Genomic DNA, 22,780 nt, shown 5'->3' on the forward strand with positions numbered 1-22,780 from the left:
TCCAAATATCCTTAGCTTCCATGATTTCCATCACAAGGGACTAGAAACCTCTACGGGGATGCAGGGTGGGGAAGGGATGGGGTGGATGGGGGGTACGAATATACCTCTATTCAGTTTTTATCTCGTTATTCAACACTCGATCACTGTGCCATTTTTTCATGTGTTTCTCCAGGGTACTGTACACGCTAAAAGGCATCTTACAAATCTCGCATTTGTAAACGTCCTTTCCCACCTGCCCGTGTGTTTTCATGTGCCGGGTGAGCTTGCTACTCTGGGCGCAGGCGTAGTTGCAAAGCTCACACTTATACGGCCTCTCGCCCGTGTGGCTCCGTCTGTGGACGGTGAGATTACTACAGTTCTTGAAGACCTTCCCACAGTACTCACAAGTGTCGCTGCGTCTGCCCTCTTTTGAGCTGGGCCTGCCAGGGCCCGGGCCACTAATATGGGGGGTGCTCCCTCCGCTTCCCGTGCCGCTGCGGCCTGAGATCCCTCCGTCCAGCTCACCCGGCGGCGTGGAGAAGCGCAGGCTGCCGTTCTCCGAGGAGTGCTCAGAGGAGGAGGCGAAGGGCGATTGTCGGGAGTCGCCAAAGCTGAGGAAGGGGTCCTTCAGCTGCCGGGAGGCGGCATAGCCCGCCAGCCACTGGGAGTAAACGTTCTCAGTGTTGGGCATGGCGGCAGCTGGCAGGTCGAACTCCTTCTCCAGCTTGATGCGTTTGGAGAAGGGGCTCAGGGAGCTGGGGCTACCCAGCAGCAGCTTTTTGGACAGGCCTCCCGAGGCAGACTCCCCCGGGGAGCAGCCCCGGCCGTTGACTGCCCCCTCATCAATGCGGTCAGACTCGCCAGCCACCGAGTCTTCATCGCAAGTGTCCCTGTGCACCTCGGGCTCGGGGAGGTGGCCCCGCTTGTGTTTCTCCCCCAGGACCTGGTGGAAGGCCTCGCTGAAGTGCTGCATGGAGCTCAGGACCATGCCCTGCATGACATCTGGCATCGACCGGCCCTCCTCGCCAGCCCGCGAGTTATTCTCATGGTGGCGGGCCGCCTCCAGGCTCATCCCAAAGCCGTAGTCCGGCCTGTCACTCTCATTCAAGTCCTCCTCCTCTTCCTCCTCCTCCTCCTCCTCCTCCTCCTCCTCCTCCTCCTCTTCCTCATCCCCATTCTCAGGGATCATGTTGGGGTCGTTCTCGCTCTTGAACTTGGCCACCACAGACTTGAGGGCGCTGCTTGCGCTGCCCACCAGATCGCTGGTGCCTGGCTCAGGGGAGCTGGCGGTGGAGAGCCCGTCATCCGACTTCACCGTCATGGGGGAGGACTTGTGCATGTGGGTCTTCATGTGGCGCTTCAGCTTGCTGGCCTGCGTGCAGGCATGGTCGCAGAGGTTGCACTTGTAGGGCTTCTCCCCAGTGTGGCTCCGGCGGTGGACTACCAGGTTGCTCTGAAACTTGAAAGTCTTCCCACAGAACTCGCAGGACTTGGACTTCAGGGGCGGCTGGGAGGGAGGAGCAGCGGACTGCAGAGGAGGAAGGGGTGGTGTGGCCAGGAATGGGGGCTTGCTGCTGGGCTGGAAGGGCTGCAGCAACCTTTGCATAGGGCTGGGCCGGCTCGGGGACAAAGGCGGGCTGGAGGTGTTGCCGGCCAGCTCCCGGAGCCTCCGGGAGAAATCCATAGCGGGGGGCTCCATCGCCATGGGGTTCAGTCGCAGCACCCTGTCAAAGGCACTAGGGTGATGGGTGGCCAGAGCCATTTCTTCCGCACCCAGGCGCTCAATGCGATGCGGATCCAAATGGTGCCTCGGGGGAGGGCTAAAGAGGGGCGGTGTGGGTGGGAAACGCCCTTCTCCCAGCCCCGATGCCTCCCTCGAGACTGAGCTGGGTATTCTGAGCAGGTTAAAAGGGTTATTGTCTGCAATGTGAATCCCGTGGAGAGGTGGCTGGGAAGGGCACTCTGCACCTAGTCCTGTTGGGATACCAACCCGTGGTGTCAGGGGGCTGCCGTGCTCGCTTTCTAGGTAGATCCGTAAGCCGTGTGTGTTCTGTGCATGCTGCAAGAGGAACCAGGCGCTGTTGAAAGGCTGTTTACAAGTCGTACATGTGTAGCTGCTGGGCTCATCTTTACCTGCAAAATAACACAACAAGCAGCGTCAATGTCCGGCCGCCCACTGGTGGGCAAGAGCTCGTCTCCCTGCCTAAGCTCCTCTCCTCTGGGACGCTCAGCTGGGAGCTGGGGAAGGGACATCCCAGCTGAGGCGCAGGCAGGGGAAGGGGGACGGGAGGAGGCGAGGGGTGTGATGGGAAGGTCCAAACCCACCCAAAACACGCCCACCTTCTCCCACCATCCCAGCCTTGGGTTCAAAACTGAACCCTGGTAGGTAACCACAGCAAAAAAAAAAAGCTATTAAAAAAAAAAGGCGATTAAGCCAATTGATGCAAGCTACGACTCAGCAGACTTTATGCTGCAAGAGGCTGCTAACATTTAAATTGGGGAGAAGAGAGAGAGAGAGAGAGAGAGAGAGAGAGAGAGAGAGAGAGAGAGAATGAGAGAGAATGAGAGAGAGATATTTGGATTAAATAAATCCCCTTATGAAAAGCACTCCAGAAAACCATATACATCAGTTCAAATCAGCAACACAAAGCATCACAACTACTAGCAAGCTGAGCAATGTCACGTTATTAGCCTCCTCCTTATTTCGAGAGACTAACAATGTGTACAAAATTAGGCAGCATCTCCTGCTCCTTAGCAGACATTCAACTCTGGGGCAAAAGGAAAAAAAAAAAAATCTGAAAAATAAACTCAATAAAATAGTGTGCAGGACAGGGAGAGTGGAAGGCAGAGAAAGCAGCAGCTCTACCAGGGGAAGAGCTGGAGGATGGCCAGGAGGCCTGGCCGAGCGCCCTGCCGGAGCCGCATTATTTCTCTTGCACTGAAAAGAAGCTGAGGATGGTAAATGCCACTTTGGCAAGTAGCAAGCTAACTCTATTTCATGATAATTTATTTTTGGAGATAACACGGACATTATAAAAGAGCAACCAACTAATAAATAACTAAACAAAAAGCCGGCTAATAATGACAGCAGAAAGCAGCCCCTTCTAATATATGGCAAAACAAGGGGGATTAATAACTTTTTGAGAGACGTCTGCAAGGAAAGAGTGGCATGAGATACGGCAAAGGTGAGTGCGCTTTTATCGATCACTGTAATTTTGTGAATAATTCACTTCCACCCCCCTGTGGATGTTTTTTACTAAATGCTGGTAAACTGAAACCAGAGCTAAGAGGAGGATAACAATTCGTTTCTAGCCCTGCCCAGCAGTTCTCGCAGAGCTGCTGTTTAGTGATATTTAAAAAAAAAAAAATGCTATTGAGTTTGCAATAAACCACAGGAGCCCTCCAAAGACATCAGTACTTGGGGTGGTACCTGCCTACACCTCATACCCCTGCCCTGACCCAACATCTACATTACAAAACATCTGCTCCACAGGCACTGCTCCTGGGTAAAACCTCTTTACACGCTGCACTGAGAGATGCCCCCATTAGTTTCCCCCTATTTGCCTAATATGAAGAAAAGGGAAAGAAAAAACAAATTAAGCAGATTTGGAAAGAAAACGTGGCTTTTTCTGCACCCATCTTTTCTCCCCTCTCACTTGGGAGGAGGAGGAAAAAAGCTCTGTATGGGCATTTTTGTTCTCCAGCGAGCTGAACGACGATTTGGGGATCCGAGAGGCAGGCAGACCGCAGTGCCGGCTGTAGTGCCCCATCGCAGCCTTCCTCCCTGCCTCCCAGCTCTGCAGTTATTCTACATTTGGCCTGGCAAGCTGAATCGGGCGAGTAAAAAGAGGCTCGACCGCCTACAGCAGGCATTTAACACTTTAATCACTTTAAAAGCCCTTGGAATAATAGTTAACGTTTCATCCTGAAGCTGGAGTCAGAATAAAATGCACTGCAGCGTTTAGTGTGTGCCAGGCATGCGAGCGCAGATAAATACTTAAATCTGCCGAAATTAGAGGGAAATTCAATTGGACTTTCACATTCCTATGCTCATTTGTGAGCTAGGGAAAAAATCTTAAATGGGAAAATTTCATCTTGCTTCACCGTAATGAAGTGGAAGTTTTTAACACCACGGTAGGAGCTAACAATGTAACGCTACCTCGCCTCTCTACCTTATAGATCAGGTCAGAGAAAATAGCATTTTATCTTATAATGAGGATACAACGTCGAGCGTTCGCTACCACATTTTAGTATTCCCATCAACTAGATATTCTAGATCATAAGGGCAGCTCGTGTAATCATAATGTCAATGAGAAGGGCTGTTACGACTGAGACTAAAGATTACATGGAAAAAGCTGCTTTGAAACTGGTAATTATTACCAGTCCACTAATAGCAAATGATGCATTACACTTTCACCGTATAATCTGTATTTCACTCAGCTCCTGCCAGTACGCTCTCACAAATTCTAAATTCCTAAACTACAGTCATCAATAAATGTGTTACTTGCCATAATTTGCAAAATTACTTTGTTCATAACATCTTCGACTGTTATAAAGACTGGAATTGATTTCCTGCATGGCAAAATTAGGGCTACATTGATTTAGTGGAGTGTAAAATGTAATATTATTCTTCATTTGCTTGCCTGAAAAACAAGTTTTCAATTCACCATCCGCATTTGGTAATCAAGATAATAATTTAAATTTAAAATCATGTTTATGTACAAAACTTCCCTAAACAACCCACCATTTTCAATGGAGCAACATAAAACTAGGCAATAAAATAAAGCAGCGAAACAGTTAAAATCCACCAGCCATTTGCCTCCACCTCCTTCTTTGAAGAGACACGATTTCTAATTTGTCTATTAGTGCTTGATTAATTATGAAGGCTATTGACTGACCATATCACCACCTACAGATACGTTCCAGTCTGATGCAGCCTTGCCAAACTGCAAGAATTATGGCACTAATCCACACGTTGCCTGCCAGCAGCGAGATGGGTCCTTAGACTGCCGCAGCAACCCCTGGGTTTGGAAGGGACTCACCTTTCCTTCCTCCCATCCCACCACCATGCTTTTTGGTACAGATTCAGGTCCGCCAAAAGCAGAAGGGATTGTAGGACCCAAAGGCTGGATCCACTGATGTCTCCTAGCTATGTGCCAGCCTCTACATCCACACGGGCTTTCCAGCTAAAACATCCGGGCAAGACCACAGGCAAGCGAGGAAAGCACAGCTGACCAAGGACAGAGCCGGACAAGGTCCCATGGGGCTCTTCATGCCTCATCATACACCGGGACAACGCGATGGGATGTGTTATCCAAAGCAGCATTGCAACACCATCGGAGCTTTCAGCCTATTTCCAAGGGGCTAGCAGGAATCCCTCAGATGGAGATGCAAAGAGGGTCACTGCCAAACTAGCCCTCGTCTGCCACTGGCAGCGAGGCTGGAGCCCATGTCCTCAGCTGCTTCACATCAAGGAATTTAAGGCGAAAGGGACCACCAGCTCTCACTCTCTGACTTTCCCTGTGTTACATGTCACTCAGTTGTCCTGTGCCGTGACCAACACAATGTCTTTGGGTAAAGCATAACCTCCTCCAGCCCTGTGAACAGTCTTTAGGGCAAAGCACAAAATCCCAGTGAAAACCATTCAAACCAGCTCAGAAGACAAGAAGAGCACCCGCTCCTTGCCACCGCAGTCAGTTCCCACAGCTAACCACATTCACAGACAGGTACTGTGGTTCACCTGAATATCTGGCTCCGACCTCTACCCATTCTCTTTTTCTATTGAGGTTTTTTTTTTTCGGCCGACACACTGAAATACCCCTTAGTACACAATAAGCCCCTCCACGCGCACCAAAGGTACTTGTGAACCCTGAAATCAAGGCACACTTCAAAATCCAGTTGTTTTTCCATCCTGAAGCTGCCCCCTCCATCCTCTTCCACTACTCAAGGACCAGCCTAGCCCTTCTCAGCTGAGCATCATGCTGGGAACGAGTTGGTTTCACACTAAGCCTCCTGCAGAGTTGCTGCATTCTGGGGAACCACACCGAGGATCTGTACGCATGACCCCAGTTCCCCTCTTCTAGCCAGGCACCACAGCAGGTTGTACCCAACCATAATCTCAGCACACCCCACTTGACAGTCTTTCCAAACCACCCCATAAACCTGTCCCTGCTGCTCTTCATACATCCACCCCCCTTTGCTTTACCCACAACACTAATCAGTTGCAATTGCATATTAATTTCTAGATCACCAACAAAATGCTAACCACCACTGCGGCTCCCACCAGCCTCTGCTGACCTCTCCCATCCACCAGTGCTTCTCCAGGTAAACCCCACATTGGGTAATTGGGTAAATTCCCAAATCTGTTGACCGGCCCTTAATAACCCCTGCTAGCAATACCACCCAGTGCTTGGTCTTCCTACACAAAATGTCACGCAGAGCCGCGCCCAACATCTTGCAGAGTCTATTTCATCTACATTTATCAACCAAAGTTGTCATCTGGAAGAATGAAATCAGGTTTATTTGACAAGATCTATATTCCATAAATCTACGTTGAGTGGCATGAATTATATTTCTATCCTTTAATTCTTTCTTTATCAATTGAATCTTATATCGCCTCTTCAATTATTTTGCCCAGAAGACATAAGCAAAGTCTTGCCAACTCTCCCACAGTTACCCCAACCAGCTCTTGACGGCATTTTCCCAGTCTGTAAGCTTTATTAAAAACCAGCATCACACGCCAACTCTTTAGGGATTCTTGGGTGCAAGTTGTCAGGGCCTTTTCATTTAAAAATATTTATCTCCACTGGACCTTGTAAAAAATCCTCCTTGGCTACTAATGAGCTAGAAAAAAACGTCATCACCTGCCTATGATACAGAAACATAACATTGCTGCTTTCCAGCTCTACAGCAGAAATTTTATTAAAAATTTCTACTTTACTGCTTCTTCCATCCATCACTTCTAGGGTTTCTCTTTTCTCCACAACCGTAAGAAGCTCTCCTTTTCTCCCAATCCATGCCAGGCATGAATTTTCCTCGGCACCTTCAGCTCCCCTGACCAGTTCCCTACCCATCACCGTTTCTCATTGCAATTGATTGCTATCTGTTTTCCATTTTTTTAATTGTCATATATTGATTTTTTTAATACCTAATTGCTGTTCTCATCTCACCACTGAAGCGGGTGAAGTGGGTTTTGGATTTGGGCCAAAGTTGCCCTCTCCTTCCTGGACAGCTCATCAACTCTTTACAAATAGTTTCCAATTACCACTTGCATTTTTCCCTGTATATTCCTCCTCCCACGCAATTTTACTGCTCATTTTCTTCATATTTGGGAAACTACCCCTTTAGGAGAATTACACGGGGATACCATATACCAAATACAAACATGGGGCCAATATAAAACCTGACTGGTCTCACCCAGTGAAGTTGCACCCACTGATACGTATTTATTCCTTTTCTACATCCTGGTCAGCAAAGGACTAGTGACAGGGCACGGCATTTCACTACAGCACAAATATTCAGTGTTTCTCAAGTTATTGGCTCCTGCCGGGAAACAAAGCAGCAGAACAGCTCTTGCTTGCCATGCCCCCAGAAGTAGTGATTTAACCAGTGACACACGAGTGACAGATTTAGCTTCTGATCCGAAAAATGTTAACAAATGAGTGGGATGGATATTGGCATTTGAGTGCCTTTAAGGGCAGTTGGCACAATTACTCAGTAAAATATGAAGAGATGGCTGCTTTCAGCATTAAAGGGCTTTTTTTACAATAAAAAAACCCCCCGGTTCTTCTGTACTGTGCTCACAGATACACCCGGCGTGCTCAAAGTCCAAGTCAAAGCAAGCCAACATCTCCAGGCACAATATAGCTGGCTCCAAGCAAGACCCACAGCCATGTCCACAGCTACCAGCAGCAAAGCCAGACAAGATGCTGGCGAGAAGACCAGCTGGGAGAAGAAGCTGTCAGCTAGATGCCACTGCTGGGAGGGGGGGGTGGGGGGTGGGAAGGAGTTCTGGAGCTAGGCATGCAAGTTCAGGCATTGCCAAGTGAGTAATGGAATAAACTGCATGAGTGTGCCAATGCACTTTGGAAGAGCTTCCTTCGTTTCTCAAAAGTCAGGGCTGGATCCAGGAAAGCTGCTCGCTGGACACACCAGTGCTTTACGGAAGAGCAATGCTGAAACACCACGTGCAGCATCCTCTCAGTGCCCCTGTGCGAAACAGGCAACCCATAGCACAGAACGCTGTTTGGGAAGGACCACCAGATTAAGGAGCAAGATATTAGTATCACGTGTATTGTACCACAGGGCATTGTACGGGCTGCACACAAACAGTATTAGAGATACCCCAGTTTTCCCAGTGTTTTCACAAATAAATCGGCAGCGTAAGTAGTGACTGCGTATGTGCCAATGGTGTTTGCAAGGATTTCATTCACAGCTGCAGATTTACTCTCTTGGAGAAATCCCCGTGCCAGAGAAATCTCCAAGCAGACTGGGATTTGGCCCTCGCTGCCCGAACAGTCCAGCCTTTGTTCTTGGCAGCATCTTTCCGCAAGCCAGCACCACTAACCTTGGTGGCTTCGCTCCTGTGTTCTCCTTCACCTTCCCCAAAAAATGTGCACATGTAAGCAAAGCCAAGGTGTCTTTACCAGGCTACCTGCACCTACAGGCACGTACATACTTTTTGATATCAAACTGCAGAGAATAAAAGTTAAAAACTACTCTAGCACCTGCAACCTGCAGTAAGCACCCCCCTCTCTTCTGCTTGCCACCAAACAATTATCGCAGGAACAGCCTGCGCCAAACCCAGGAACTTCTTTATTCAGTTTTAATGTCAACTGACTGCTTGATTTTTTGGACTGATAAATGTGGAGTTGTTATGGTATTTAAAGGGGGGAGGAAAAAAAATTGAGTTAATTGTTACCACTTGTACTTGATTCAGTTCTCCATCTGGCTTGTCAAATATCTCTTTTTTTTTTTTCCTCTCTCTTTTGGAAATCCGTACTGTTGAAATTCCTTTCAACTGAAAACTAGAGAAGTAAAACGGTTGGGACACAGGAAGCATCACAGGGCTGGGAGATAAGTGGGTCCACTCCACGCCTGCAGCAGCCCACTTCTCCCTTGGTAAGAAATAGCGTCTTTGTCGTGACTCACCTTTTCCTGGTAGTCGGTAGCATCAGTTTAGATGGGCAACTGTAACTGCCCAAACATATTTTTTCCTTCTTGTACTAATTCTTCTTCCCAGTTCTCCAGATTGCAAAAGGCAAGTTATTAACATGGTCCGTCATTAATCGCTTATAAGTAGCTGTTAGCACGGTTAGCATCAGCATCGTCACTGTTGTTGTCATAACAATTATAATAATAATAAATAACAGCAGTAGCTGCACTTACGTACAACAGGGTACCTTCTCTATAATCTCTTCTCTTTATCACTAGATGAACCGGATTCAGAAACACTGAAACAGCAAAACGTCCCCAAAACTCTCTAGGAAATGATGCGCCATTGCTTGTGAAACAAGAAACACCATTGCTGTTGTGCATTTGAAAAATAAAATTCTGAAAATCAAGTCCACGTTGTTTATGAACAGGCCTGATGGTGGGTCCTCGGACTGGCTTAGTTGTGAAAATGTCAAAAATCTAGAAGTTTTGCTTTGTGGAACCCTCAGCATCCCATTTGCCATCTTTACCAGCCTTTCCCTATCTACAACTTATTGATAAAAGACATTGATATTCCTGACAATAATTATTTTTCCTGCAAATTCAAACTTCCTGATAACATTTTAATAAAACTGGCAAAATATTTTCTAAACCAGGTATCAATAATGCCAGTTTTTCATTACACTTCCTTTTAAACGCCCCTCCTTTAAAGAAGAACCAGGCCAAAACACTAATGCCATGACCCAAACTTTAAAGAGAAATCCAAGTAACAGCAATGATAAAAACAAAGGCACAGCTGGCATTGCCTTGCCATTCAAAGATTTAGATTGGGGTTAGGAATTCCAGGAATTCACCTTTTTCTCCCAAAGCCAAATCTTCATCAGGTTTTACAGCACTGCTCACGTTTCCAGAAAACAGAAGTTTTTTGGGCCTGAGGAAAGAATGAGTGGGAAGGGATGGAAACGGGGAAGCTACTTCCTCCCTGGAGAAGAGCAACGTGCAGCATCCTCGGCAGGGAACACAGGCCGGAGTGGGGAGGGCTCTATCCGCAGTGTGGCAGCCGGGCTCCTTGTAACCCTGGGGAACATCTAAGCCCTCGCAGGAGATGCAGACTTCATGGATGACCATTTTGGTTGTAGCCTCAACATATTTTGTGTATTTACTCATTCTTCTAAGCAGAACCAAACCCGTAACACCTCATTTCCCCACAAAAAAAGTATTTTGTTTACAACAAGCAACAAAATGCATGGTTTGCCAGAGCCTCAGTGGGGAGGCACGGGGTGCTGGGGTCCCACCGGAGCACTGTGGTGCTGCCACGCATTCTGGCCTGACCTCAACGTCTGTCACCATTTTCAAGGCGATTATGATTTGGCCACCAAAAAAACCTGCTTCAAGTTCCAACTTGGCAAGTAAGGTATCAGGCTGCGACTGATTTTGTGTTTTTTTAAAACTTATTGGGGGTAGGAATCTGTCGCATCTTGATTAGTGAGGAACAGAAGAAACCTGCCATTGGAAAATAACACTGTGCTTGAAATTCAGCTTTGAATGAAGTTTTAAAAAGAAACCCCTAAAGCAAAGAAGACCTGATCATGCACACATATGTGCCCTATACACTAACGCTATGGGGATGGAGAAATATAGGCAGACTGCAGCATCATATGGGTAGCAGCTCCATTAACTTTGAACACTGGTGGTGGGACCTAAAGGGCGATCTACATGGTGCTGTCAGCCCGGTAGGAGGAACTCCTCACTGATACCATCTCATTTCACTAAAAATATCATTAGCGAAGTATCCAACATCCCAGACGTGTAGGCTTCCCCACCTGCCTCTCCCGGACAGCCTGCCTCTCCCGAGCACAGGCATGGGGATTGTAAATAAATGGACTCAAACAGGAGCGACATCCCTGGGATGACACCTGCTAAATCAGCTCCTCAGGACCTACCTACCACCAGATGTGTGTCCTGCTGGAAGGTCCACCTGGGCCGTGACCCACCAAGGACGAAGGCTCATCTAAGCCCTGCCCCAAAAACAGCATCAAAGCCCTTCCAAAGCCTAACCTGACTATCCAGCAAACAATACGTTGCTCCAACGGCCTGTAATTATGCATTTACCCAGTGGCTGCCAGGGACGATCACACCAATAATTCACTTTTTAAATGCAGTGTTGTAATTATACAGCTACAGAGAGCTTCCAAACAATTTTATTCACTCTTACAGACCTATGTGATGAACTATTTTCTTTTCTCCCTGGCCAGCAGCATCTGAAGAAAAAGGCAGAGTGTGCTTCAAAAAGTTTCTTGCAAAGGAAAGAAAGGAGATGCTCTAGTATGACATCTCAGGTCATCCCTGCTAGTGTGGGGTGAGACACAGCACGAGACTCCCAAGCCCTGGCAGATGCTGGCGGTGGGATGTTTCTCCTGGTTTGTATCGCAGCTTCAGCATCACTCAGCCTTGCAGCTGCACCCGGCATGGGCGAGCGTGTGTCGTGGACACTGTTCTGCAATGCACATCGTACATGAATCTATCTCTTACATATAGAGACTCTCAGCCATGACGCCAGGATGCTGCTTTCCTGAGAAGAGCTGCTAATGCTTGGTGACCTGATTAGCACTGCAGAATCTTGCTGGAGGACGCAGCAGCTCTATCGCACAGGGCGCTCCTGGAGAGATTGAAGCACGCTGGCATTTTGAACTGGCTGTGAGCCCCCCTCCCAGAGAGGAACAGGGGCTGGCACCTTCCCACTGCTGCTCACCAGCAGGCATGCTGCTGCCAGGGCACTGCTAGGCCATCGAGTCTCCTCATCATGTATGGCTTTGCTTTATTTTTGCTGCATTTCGTGTATTAACATCTCTATTTGAAATGTCTGGCTCTGTAAAGTACATACATTTAAACCATCGCCTTGCAGAGATGTGGTGGTCCCTGCCAGCCCCACTTGGCCCTTCTCGCCAGCCAGGCACTGCCAAGGTCCCCTTCTCCATCCCACAGCACCCCTGCTCCCACCAGTGCCTCAGGCAGGGCATCGGTGGAGCTGAAAAGCCCCAGCCCTCAGCCAAGTGATAGGCTTGGGGATGTGCATGAACACAGGCTCTCCTTGACAGCCTTATTCCACCTTTTCCTTCCCAAAATGGATCATCCTCAGACTCTCCTCTTTCCCAGCCTTCCCCTTTGGCTCACTTTCCTCTCACTTTCAAATTAATGATATTTAGCCAGCAGCAAACCATCCTGACAAAGTGGGTCAGGGGACATGCAGGTCCCCCCAAATGACACCTCTGCCTGCAAATCATCTGCCAGGAAGGCAAAGGTTTATTCTGTCCCTGAGCAAGTTCAATGTCACCATGGAGTTGCAAGCACAGCAAGTGCTGAACCAGTTCCTACAACATTTAGTTTCATAACTCGCACAAGCAAGTGCTGGTAGAATCAATAGTATATATATATTTTCCCCTCCCTGCTTTGCAAATAGGACCAAAAGGTGTCATAAAGTTGTCCAGTCTCCTCCGGTTTATTCTGTCTCCTCTCCATCGCTGAGATATCCTTGAAGTTGAAAATGATATAATACTCCGAATATCTGGAGTTTGGAGATGTAAGACTTGCAAGAATTGCTACAGCTTTACTGCGTTCTCGGGGCACAGAGAATATTTACCATACATACATCAAGTCAAGAAATGCAAAAAGGCCATATGAAAATCTGGTGCTTCCAGCTCAGGAGTTTAAATTCCCAGAAAGACAGATAAGGGGTGGATTTTCCTATTTATAGATTTGCAGACGAAATCCAACAAAACCAGCCCTCCCCCCGCCACCCCCAAAAAAAAACCCTCCCTCCTTTATGTCAGTAAGGCTGATTCAATTTTCAGGCTTGCAAGGTCTCCTCTCGCCAAGTATTACCCGACCCCAATAACACACACTGTTCCAAGGTTAAGATCTGTTTCCTTACAATAATGCAGAAAGCTGTTGTTTCAGTCACGGCTGCAGAATTCAGCTTTGAAGGACAGGTTAGCACCACACTACATTTAACTGGATTCAGTTCATCTGATTATACAGTGCCTTGCTTTCTGGAATATGTAATCATCTCTTTCTGATGACATTTTAAATATCCAACTAGACAAATAATTGCAGCAATAATTGATAGCTGAGTCAAGCTGGAAGATTATTGATTGGCACAGTACCCGCTGAAACAAATGTTCATCTTTCAAACATTACAGTGAGGATGCTTAAATCTAACTTTTGCTGATAAATGATAAAAATCTGATTTACTGATAAAACCACCGGAATAGAATATGCACTTCGGGATTTGATTACCTTGTGAAATTTTTTTGAAGAAAAATTAGGCAGCGGGATTTATATTCTATTTCTCGTGAATAATTGCCAAGATATGGATAAGCCACTGAACATAAACACACGCAGAGAAGTCTTAGAGAGTTGCTGATTAACTCTTTACCTTCCTGAACGGAATTTATCTGCTCCTAATCACTGCTTACATGGGAGTTTATCCTGCTGCCTTCCTGAGGATGCCTCACATGGGTCTCATTACCGGCGACAGGAGTTACATGTCGGGAAAGATCCTCCTGTCGTTTTCCCAGCAGCTCAAAGCCCTCAGTTTAAATGTGCATATTCTTACTTCGCTGTGAATGCAGCCGAAATGAGGGTTTGATCTCATTTGCTACGGTGTAAATCAGGAGCGCCAGAGCCCAAATCTGCAGCGCTGCATAAAAGCAGCACGAGGGAGGTCAAGATCAGGTGCGTTTGCAAACTGCATTCACTATATTAAAGGGAGGGGGTTTAAAGCTGAAATAAAACCACTTTTCAGCTCTTATTACACAAGGGTCTGTTTAAACGTGGTTTTCCTTCTAATTATGAAATTCCAGACCCCGCAGCACTGCCTATACATGAGGGGGAGAGAAAGGGGGAATTTCTGAAACTTACAGATTAGAAAGCAGAGCAAGCAGCTGCCACAGAGGATCGCGTGCAGGGAAAGGCAAGCGATGAGCTGCCTAGTTAAGGGCAGAGGAGCCATCACAAGGCAGAAGCCTGAAATTAAGGAAAAGCACCAGAATATTTGAGCAGGGAACAAAGAGCATAAATTTCAGAGTAAGAGATGAAAAATGCAGTGAAACGTTTTGAAACGGAGCCATTAGGAGCTGATTGAGTCTCAGAGCTACTGTTAAAAATCAGCGGCTTGTTAGATGCAACGATCAGCTAAGCCCTGACACTTAAGCTGTATGAGGGGGCTTGTCGAGCGGCTTTGCTCTAATTTAGAGATCCTCAGTTAATTAGAAAGTCCTCAGATTTTCTGCAAATGCAGGCCGCTATTGACAGCTCATGCTTTTGATGCTTTCCGGGTGACAGTTGCTGGACTGACCTTCCCAGCACTGGCAGGGCTGCCCAGACCCTCGCCATGTCGGGGAATTCAATCACCACTGCCGTCGGGAAGTTACAAGTAAGGCTACCCCTGCTCCTACACACCATTTCCTCCTCTGAAACAAACCCTGATGAAATCTGCATTTGCTTAATGCTATAAATAGCTCCAGCTTTGCATTATTATTTTTTTTTCCCCCTGCTGACTGAATGTCACAGCCAGGCCAGGTCTTCAGGGTGGGAGTTTATTGAAGGCAGCGCCAGCAAAGGTTGGGAGAAGTGCTTTACGGAGGATGACCTGCTTGCATTGCACCCACGGCCAAGACTGCAGAAGAGAAACCTCCCTTTGAGACATTTGTTTCCCTGATACCTAGGGCAGGTAGCAGCAGCTGCAGGGGATGGAGCCCCTGCCCAGGGCACAGCACTCCCCAAGCTCCCCCAAGCACCCAGCATGCCCCATCCCATGGGGAAGCCTTTCCCAGACTTAAGCAAGGTCTGGTGATGCTCTTGGAGTAGGAACCACTGATAACATGTAATGCAGGGCAAATACGTACACAGGCAACCACCTAACCTAACGAGGCTTGTTTGGAAATGCAAGGAAATGAGTGGAAGTTACAGCGACAACCCAACGGCAAGCTGACAGACCTGTAGTCACACAGGGAGTCAGAAGCAGACACTAAAAAATTAACTCTCAAGAACAGTCTAGCATTGGCAGGGAAATGAATGAGATGATCTAAGAGATATTTTCCACCTCTAATAGGATTTGATGATGATTTTGCATAGGCTTTTGTGCTAGCCTGGCTTTTGATAAAGGCATGGTGTCTCTTTTCAACTCACATGCAAGGGAGAGATTAATAAGTTGCAAACTCGGCCCACCTCGGCTATAAACGGTTCCTGTGCCTATAGGGGAAAAAAAGCCAAGCTATGACTGAAAAAAAACCCCAGTGAACTGAGTGCAGTTAGTGCTTTTACACCTAAATCTTCAGTTATTAGGAGATTTAGAAAGGAGAGAAAAATTTTCCAGCATCCAAAACAGCATCAATTTAGTAGCCAAATGGGGCAGCAATGCACAAACCATGGCCAGTTTAGGAGCACCAGATTAAGACCTTTCCAGGGCGGGCCCTGCTGGGGGCTGTAGGATGCAAGGGGAGATGAGATGGCTCCAGCACATCTTGCAGGTCACTTTTCCCCCATGCAGGAGAATGGGGCAGAGCCTCCATCAGGTGAGGACAGCACTCATGGGAAGACCTGGTGTGGAGACTTTTGCCCGCTCACAGCCTTGGATGGGTGGAGGGTAAGACCAGAAAAATGGCCTCAGAGGATGGATTAAGATAGCACTGATGGTAAAGAGCAAAAGGGATACAAGAGTTTTTAAGCATACAAAACCGATTTTAAAGATTCCCATGTTTTAGCAAGATATGCATTTTCTTACAGGAAAATGCAATTAAATGTTGTAACTGCCAGCACTTAGATACCAGTAAGAGATAGCATAAAAACACCCTAACCTCACCTGATTAAGCGAATAGTCTTCTGTGTAGTCTACATGGTCATATCACAATACCCTTTCTTGGGACAAATGCACCCTTACTCCATGGCCTGTTCTGTTGTTATTTTTCAGCAGGAAGATTTGGGGACCCTGGCCCTGTTCTTTAGCATCACTGGGACTAAACTCTGGGCCTTGCCGCTCTCTAACCCTTGCGTTGGGCCAAATAAATGTCGCTGCAATTCAGAAGAGAGCCACTCTCCTGCTCTTCATCCATGAGTCTTCCTATTCTGGTTCTTCACCTCTTTACTTTGACGACGCATCGGATAAGGGTGCTGGGACTGTCATCATCCATCTGCTTACACTAGCAAAGTCAGCCCATATATGCTGAACAGGAGGACATGGGGTACACTGTTACCTGCCAGCAGCACCTCCACATCCATGCAGCCAGGACAACTCATTAGACAGCCATGTGCCCATCCCTGCTGGCATCACTTCCCTTACTGCCAACATACAGTCTCCCACAGGGCAGCTGTGGTTTTTCGGAAAATCAGCCCATGGGGTCAAAGACGGGCAACCAGATACATCTACACACACCTGACCGCAGACTTTTGCCTGCAGCAAGCATTTCAGGTTCACGGCTGCTGTTATTTGCAGTGCAGCCAGGTCTGGCAGCCACCACGGGGGACCAGAGCCCCTCAGAGTGTGGCACTGCACCCAGAGATAACGAAACAACAGTTCCTGCCCCCCGAGCTGGCAATTGTCACCATCGCTTTTATAACCTGAAGAGAGGAGCTGCCTGTTTAAACAGGCTACTGCTTCGACGCCAATGCTTCCCACTCCTTGGGCTTAAGAGCGCTGAATATTTCAGCGGGTAAGTGGCAGAAGTCGCAATCCTCCCATTTGCTGCCATGTCTTGTAGCACTTTTGAAAAACCACAGCAGCGCATTTGCGGTTGGAGTAAAAGAAATTGGCCTCACATCATTTTTTAGCAATAATACAGTAAGAGAGCAATAACATTAAAAACAATTAACACCAAGATGTTGCACTCAATCACACCTTAAGTCCGAGGAGCTTGGTGTGCTTTGCAAACGGCCATTAATGCCATGAAGGCTGTATGGGGAGTGGAAGCATTGCCTGCTGTCCCGCAGGGGCATTTTCCAGCCGTTTACCTCTGGTTCTTCATTTTCTCAGGAATGGGAGCACTTTCTAACAAGCACCAGGAAGCATTCAGCTTGTACCCAGCAGCCCCCGCATCTCTGACACCTGGTCTGTGCCTGTTCCCCCTGCGCTCCCCAAAAAGGGTGCTGGACGCCACGGTGATGAGCAGCAGCTCCATAAAAGATGTTAAAAGTCCTTGAGTCATCACTTTACCTGAACATTTTATCAGAAAACACCCCATCCAGGGGCAGGTTGGGAGATGGCCACATAAACAGCAGGTCTGAAATTGCCATCAGCTTCACCTCGATCCTTTTCCAATGTCCTTGGCCATCCAGTTAAGATCTGACAGCATTTAAAGATGACAGTGCTTGAGGTAATGGGACAATGCCGTAACAGGATTACAGGAAATGTGAAAGAAAGGACATACGTATGTAATGTCATTTAGGTAATGTTATCTATGAACAGGTTTTGCTGCAATTTTTGCTGACAAAGAAGTCAGTCTCACTTATACAATTCCTTTTAAACTCTGTTATTGCCATAAATAGTTTACTTTCTCCTGAAAGAAAGCTTTTTAGATGTGTCATCGCAAACATTTTGTCCAACTTTCTTGCTGGTCTGAGGCAGGGTATCCTGGGAGAAAAGCAATACAAACCAGCACGAGCTGGCAAGCAGGGGAGACAGCAGGATCGAAGGACTCCCCACCACTCTCCCAACCTAGCTGCAGCACCCAGACTTCGTAAGATTCTCCCAATTAATTTCCACCCAGCTATTTCCTCCCCGCGCCCTTTTTCGATCAGTATTCCCTTTCAGTCCCACCGCAGCTGCCCCCGAAACAGCTTCCTCATTGTCCCCCACCAGAAGTGGTGTATGTGTGCCAAGCAACTGACCGCGAACAAAAGCTTGTTTGACCAACGCTAGTTCCGAAACAAAACCCCGGCTGGAGAAGGAAATCCCGCAAAGGAGGGGGGATTGATGCTGGGACAATTTGGAAGGCAAGCCCAGGCGCGCTCGCCCCCAGGGACTTGCATTCTTGCCAGACAATGGTGTCTGGCCTCCCCATTCACCACCCGCCTCGCACCCCTCCCAAAAAAATCCCTACTAAAAGCCATGTTTATTATATAGTCTGATAAGCAGAAGAGATGCCGTTAAATTGAGCCCACGACCATCTCGCACACTGCCCGCAGCGTCTCAGGGATGGAGGGCGGACAATAGAATAAGCCTCTAAAGGACTTGGGGAAGGGTTTCTGGAGCTAAACTTATTGCTAGGAAATACTGGGATGAGTTGATTCCTTCTGTGTTGGATAGTGAAAATTAATGGCCAAGGGGGTGGCTGTGAGGTCCCCACTTGCTACCCTTTCTCAGGGAATATTCACTCTTTCTGAGCAAAATATTTCTTCCAAACTCCCCAGCCTTGCCTTAGATGACTCCTTCCCTCGAGCCCAGCAAAAGTGGCTGTTATGAAAAAGCCGAGCCTTTGCCACCCACACATCTGCCTGCCATTGGCATGTGAAGTAACCGATTAGAGGAAACACCCTCCCTGGGCAGGCAGCCCCCTCCCTCGATAAGTGCGGGTGGAAACCACAGGAGTTGCACAGGCCGACTCGCGTGCCGTATGCCGGCCTGACCATCTTATCCGTTAATGAACAGACGTTCATGTCTTCGTCGCATTGAGCAACGCTGACATCTGCCCGTTTAAGCAACATGTTGGGTTGCAGCTGGGTTTGCGACCGGGCGGCTGGCAGGGTTTGCTGCAGGCTCCCCATGGGCTTTGGTGGGAGCAAGATCCTACCACCTGGCTGTCTGTCCGCCCGGGCACACGTTGCTACTGGAAGATGCTCATAATAAACACAGATATGTTAAAATTCCTCACAAAGTCATAATAGTCATCCCTTGAATGGCACGTCCCAGGTCAGTCATCTCCAAGCTGTCCCCAGGAGCATGCATCACCACCCCCTGCACCAGGTAGAGATGGAGGAACTGGCCGAAGCAGCTCTAGTCGTTCCCCCTGTACATGTGCTCCAGTCACCGTCTAAGGAGAAGAAAAGCTTTTGCCATGATTAAAGGCAATTTTCTAAAGCATGTTTACCATTTCAGTGCCAAGGCTGCTTACAGTGTTTAGTAAGTACATGTATGTTTGCAAGCACATGTATACATTTTCTATTTCTACCCCGCAGAACTGCTTGTACAAATGCTGTAATAAGGTATCTGTGGGTTATGTGTACACAGGGACAAACCACAACACTGAGGTGTAGATTTTGGTACTGTCCACGGAGTGCCAAGGCTACAGGCCCGATCCTGGGGCAAACTACCAGTTCCTTGCTTTTGGAGTAGGACGTGCCTCTCTGGACACTGCCTGCACACCAGTTTTGCTGCTGTCTGAGCTTCCAGCCTTACAGAGATCCCGCCACCACTGAGCTTCCCCAGGGCTGACAGGCAGCTTTGGAGGACACTGAAATGGGAGCCAAGGGCTAGGACCCGTCTCCTTGGCACCAGCTCTGGCAGCACCTGCCACTCCCTGCCCGCTTCAGTAGGAAATGGGGGCTATCAGGATCAGACCTGTGCAAGTTGTAACCACCTGTAGGGCTACAAACACAGGTGACGTGCATGTGCCTTGTGCTGTACATCCCACAGTTTTAAGCACTCACTTTCCCATCTTTTCTAAAGCTGAGCTTTTAAAACCCCACAAATCAGCATTTCCCTACAGTCACCACTTCTGGCACTCGGGATGAGGACGGCCCATTCCACTATGCTCATCCAGAGAGGGACACAGCTACTGTGGAGGAGGTAGCAAGGGGGACAGCTGACTGCTTCAAAACCTGACCACTCCAGCCACACTGCCCATGAGCCACCAAACAAAATGCTTCTGGTCAACAGAGCTACACTATACATTGACCAATATACCACACAGACTTTTTCTTTCTGGTTTTGTGAAATTAATAACACCACTTTAAACTTGTCCTTAGCACTTACTGTTTCTGTCTGCCTGCTCTGAAGCTGGGATGCTGAAGTCGCAGAGCATATTCCTGCTGGAAGCTAAAAGAGGCTGCCAGGGAAACATGTGCAGACCTCACAAGACAATGAGGCATTTTTAAGTGCAACCCCACTACTTCCAGAAAACTGGCCCTAATCATTCTTGCCCCGGCAAAGCCTCTCTGAGCACAGCACTGCCCCACAACAGCTCAAGCAACTCTGCAGGGAGGGAGGGGAGCTACCCCATCCCATCTGCCACAGTTGGGCAACAGCAGCAATCCGCCATCTCACAGCCAAATTAGATTACTTTGACATAACGTGTGCAGGTGAAATTTCAGGAATGGGGCTATTCCTGTTAGAATGCGGTCAGAAAAACAGGGTTAATGCCCTCGTTATCTGACTCACCACATTGCTGCGCTGTGCATGGTCCATCCAGCGATACTGGCCGGTTGGGCGAGCAGGGATGCTGCAGCGCCGGGTGCTGCAGGAGCAGGGCCAACACAGCAGTCCCAGCAAATTAACCAGCCACCATGAAAAAGCTGGCTTTACTCCTTACTGGGAGCATCAGGAGGTAATTTCTCCCTCCCTTACTCACTCGATCCTTTTCTTGCATCTGGCTCATTCGTCCAAGCCAGCATGTTTGCAGCAGCGGAGAGGATCGCTGCAGCTGGGGATGTGAATGAAATAGCCCCGTGGCTCTGCTCTCGCTGTACAGCAATGGGTCCCAGGCAATGGGCTGCCACAGAGGACAGACCCTGCTCTCTGCTACCTAATGGCAAAGGCTGCTGGAGCACGGCTCCTGAACCTGACATCTCGGACGCTGCTCCAGGAGGCCAGAGCTGAGACATGCGTGACTCATTTATAAATTATATACCATGTTTGGTTTGTTGTTTTTCTTTCTTTTTTTTTTTTAATTTAAATACTGTTAGGCAGAAATTCCACAGCAATTTGCTTTGTTTCTTTGATCATGGGATTGCTACTCTTCTTTCCCTGGGGAAAACCATGCCCTAAAAACAAACAAATGCTGCACGATAAGTACAGAGCCCACTCCTTTGAAACCTCTGGAGACACACTCACCCCTAAAAAACAAAACTATCCTGAGCTGTGACACTGAAGGACACCCGCAGCAGCCCCAGACTTGGGTTTCACAACCTTGTGAACGTTTTCCAAACTCCTAATCTTAACAAATAAGTGTGCAACAGGACACACAACTGCTATCAGCATGTGAAAATATGGGGCTTTCTCTGCCAGGGCTGGGGCAGCTACTGATGTGCTCCGACCCTGCTCCAGGACAGCCGCTTCTTTCCACTGGAAGCGTTCAATCTATTCAGATAACTTTCATGAAGCCTCCAGCCTTCCCTACCACTGACTCAAACTCTCGTTGGTTTTGTAGATCTGGAATAATCCCTCTGGCCTCATGGCAGCAAGCAGTGTGAACCTTGCCTGGGCATACTTGATCTGAAGTGGGACTGAAGTCCCATTTTCAAGTTTTATGCACCAGATCCCATAATCTCATGGCTCCAAGAAAGCTTTAAGAAAAGCCACATGGATGTAGCAAGAGTCACCATCAAGCCACACACGTCGGCAACGCCAGGCTACCTACCTACGCAGATATTCGGACTAACTTCCAGCAGAAAAGGCACAAGATTACTTCTCTTCTACACCTAGTCCAAATCCATTTACATCTGGCCCTGCACCCCACCCGCCACATAAGCCACCAGAGACTCCTAATCTCTCCTTTTGGTTGATGACTGTCATTTTCCTAAATGGGGCCCGGTGTGACATTCAGTTGACAGGAAGCCTCCCACAATTGGCTGCAGACTTGGGGTCAGACCCTCTGCGAGCGACCCAAGGGAGGAGCAGCAAGTCAGGGTGAGATGGGAATTTGCAGCCTGGCATTAAAATGTGGCGCTCAAATGCAGGACGGTACCTCCCCACCCCCCTTTGCAGGTGGCCCTGAGCTCGTTCAGCCCACAATCTCACTCCATGGCTGCTCTGAGTCAGCCCCGTGCCACGTGACTGCATAAATTCAGTGGTAAGCCTGAACTAATATAGCCAGCCTCTCCACAAGGCTTATCAGCTCGAGCTGGGTGCTGCATGGGCTCAGCACCTACTCCACTCCTGGTTGGGTGATGGCACGGGTCCAGCCAGTTCTGAGCACGAGCAGAGCTTGCTCGCGTCCACTGGCAAAATGTATGCAAGCGGTAAGAAGCACGCCTCGGAAACCCTGGAAATCTGACAGCTTTTTGTGTTGTAATAATGCAATTCAAAAGACTATCAGGATTGTATAAATATTTGTACAGACACTTATCGCTGTAGCAGTCAGATACTCGGTCCCCCTGAATCAGCTGATCTGCTTCAAGTCCTCGCCTCCGTTTGCAGAAGTCTGCTAACCAAAACCGTGCAACCCCAACGTAACTATCTACATAGCGAAACACAAAGCCTCAGTTTATATAAATTGTTTCCATCCTCTACCCTCCCTACTTGCTGGGTGGATGTCAGCAAAATAAAATAAAAAGTGGGATTGGATTCCCACTGAAAGAACAGGAGCAAGATGCACGCTTTAGCCAAGGAATTAATTAATTATTATTAACACAATGCTTGCTAGGAAATGTTAGTACTTTGCCATTGTAATTAAATATTCTCACTCATGCAGCTCTCAGCCTTCAGAAATTAGTATTG

The 22,780-nt window shown here is 48.0% G+C and overlaps 1 protein-coding gene across 4 annotated transcripts in view; it reads right to left on the minus strand.

The window, feature by feature from the left end:
• Positions 1-22,780, minus strand: part of BCL11A (BCL11 transcription factor A) — a 78,539-nt gene that overhangs the window by 12,114 nt on the left and 43,645 nt on the right. Inside the window, exon 3 of one of the 4 annotated variants that reach the window (XM_075088156.1) lies at positions 1,970-2,112. In XM_075088156.1, coding sequence (XP_074944257.1) covers positions 1,970-2,112 — 143 coding nt within the window. Of the gene's footprint in view, positions 2,113-22,780 lie in introns of all 4 variants that reach the window. The other 3 variants (XM_075088155.1, XM_075088157.1, XM_075088154.1) reach the window with 3 other exon arrangements.

This window comes from Phalacrocorax aristotelis, chromosome 3 (genome assembly GCF_949628215.1).
Source record: "Phalacrocorax aristotelis chromosome 3, bGulAri2.1, whole genome shotgun sequence".
Taxonomy (NCBI): Eukaryota; Metazoa; Chordata; class Aves; order Suliformes; family Phalacrocoracidae; genus Phalacrocorax; species Phalacrocorax aristotelis.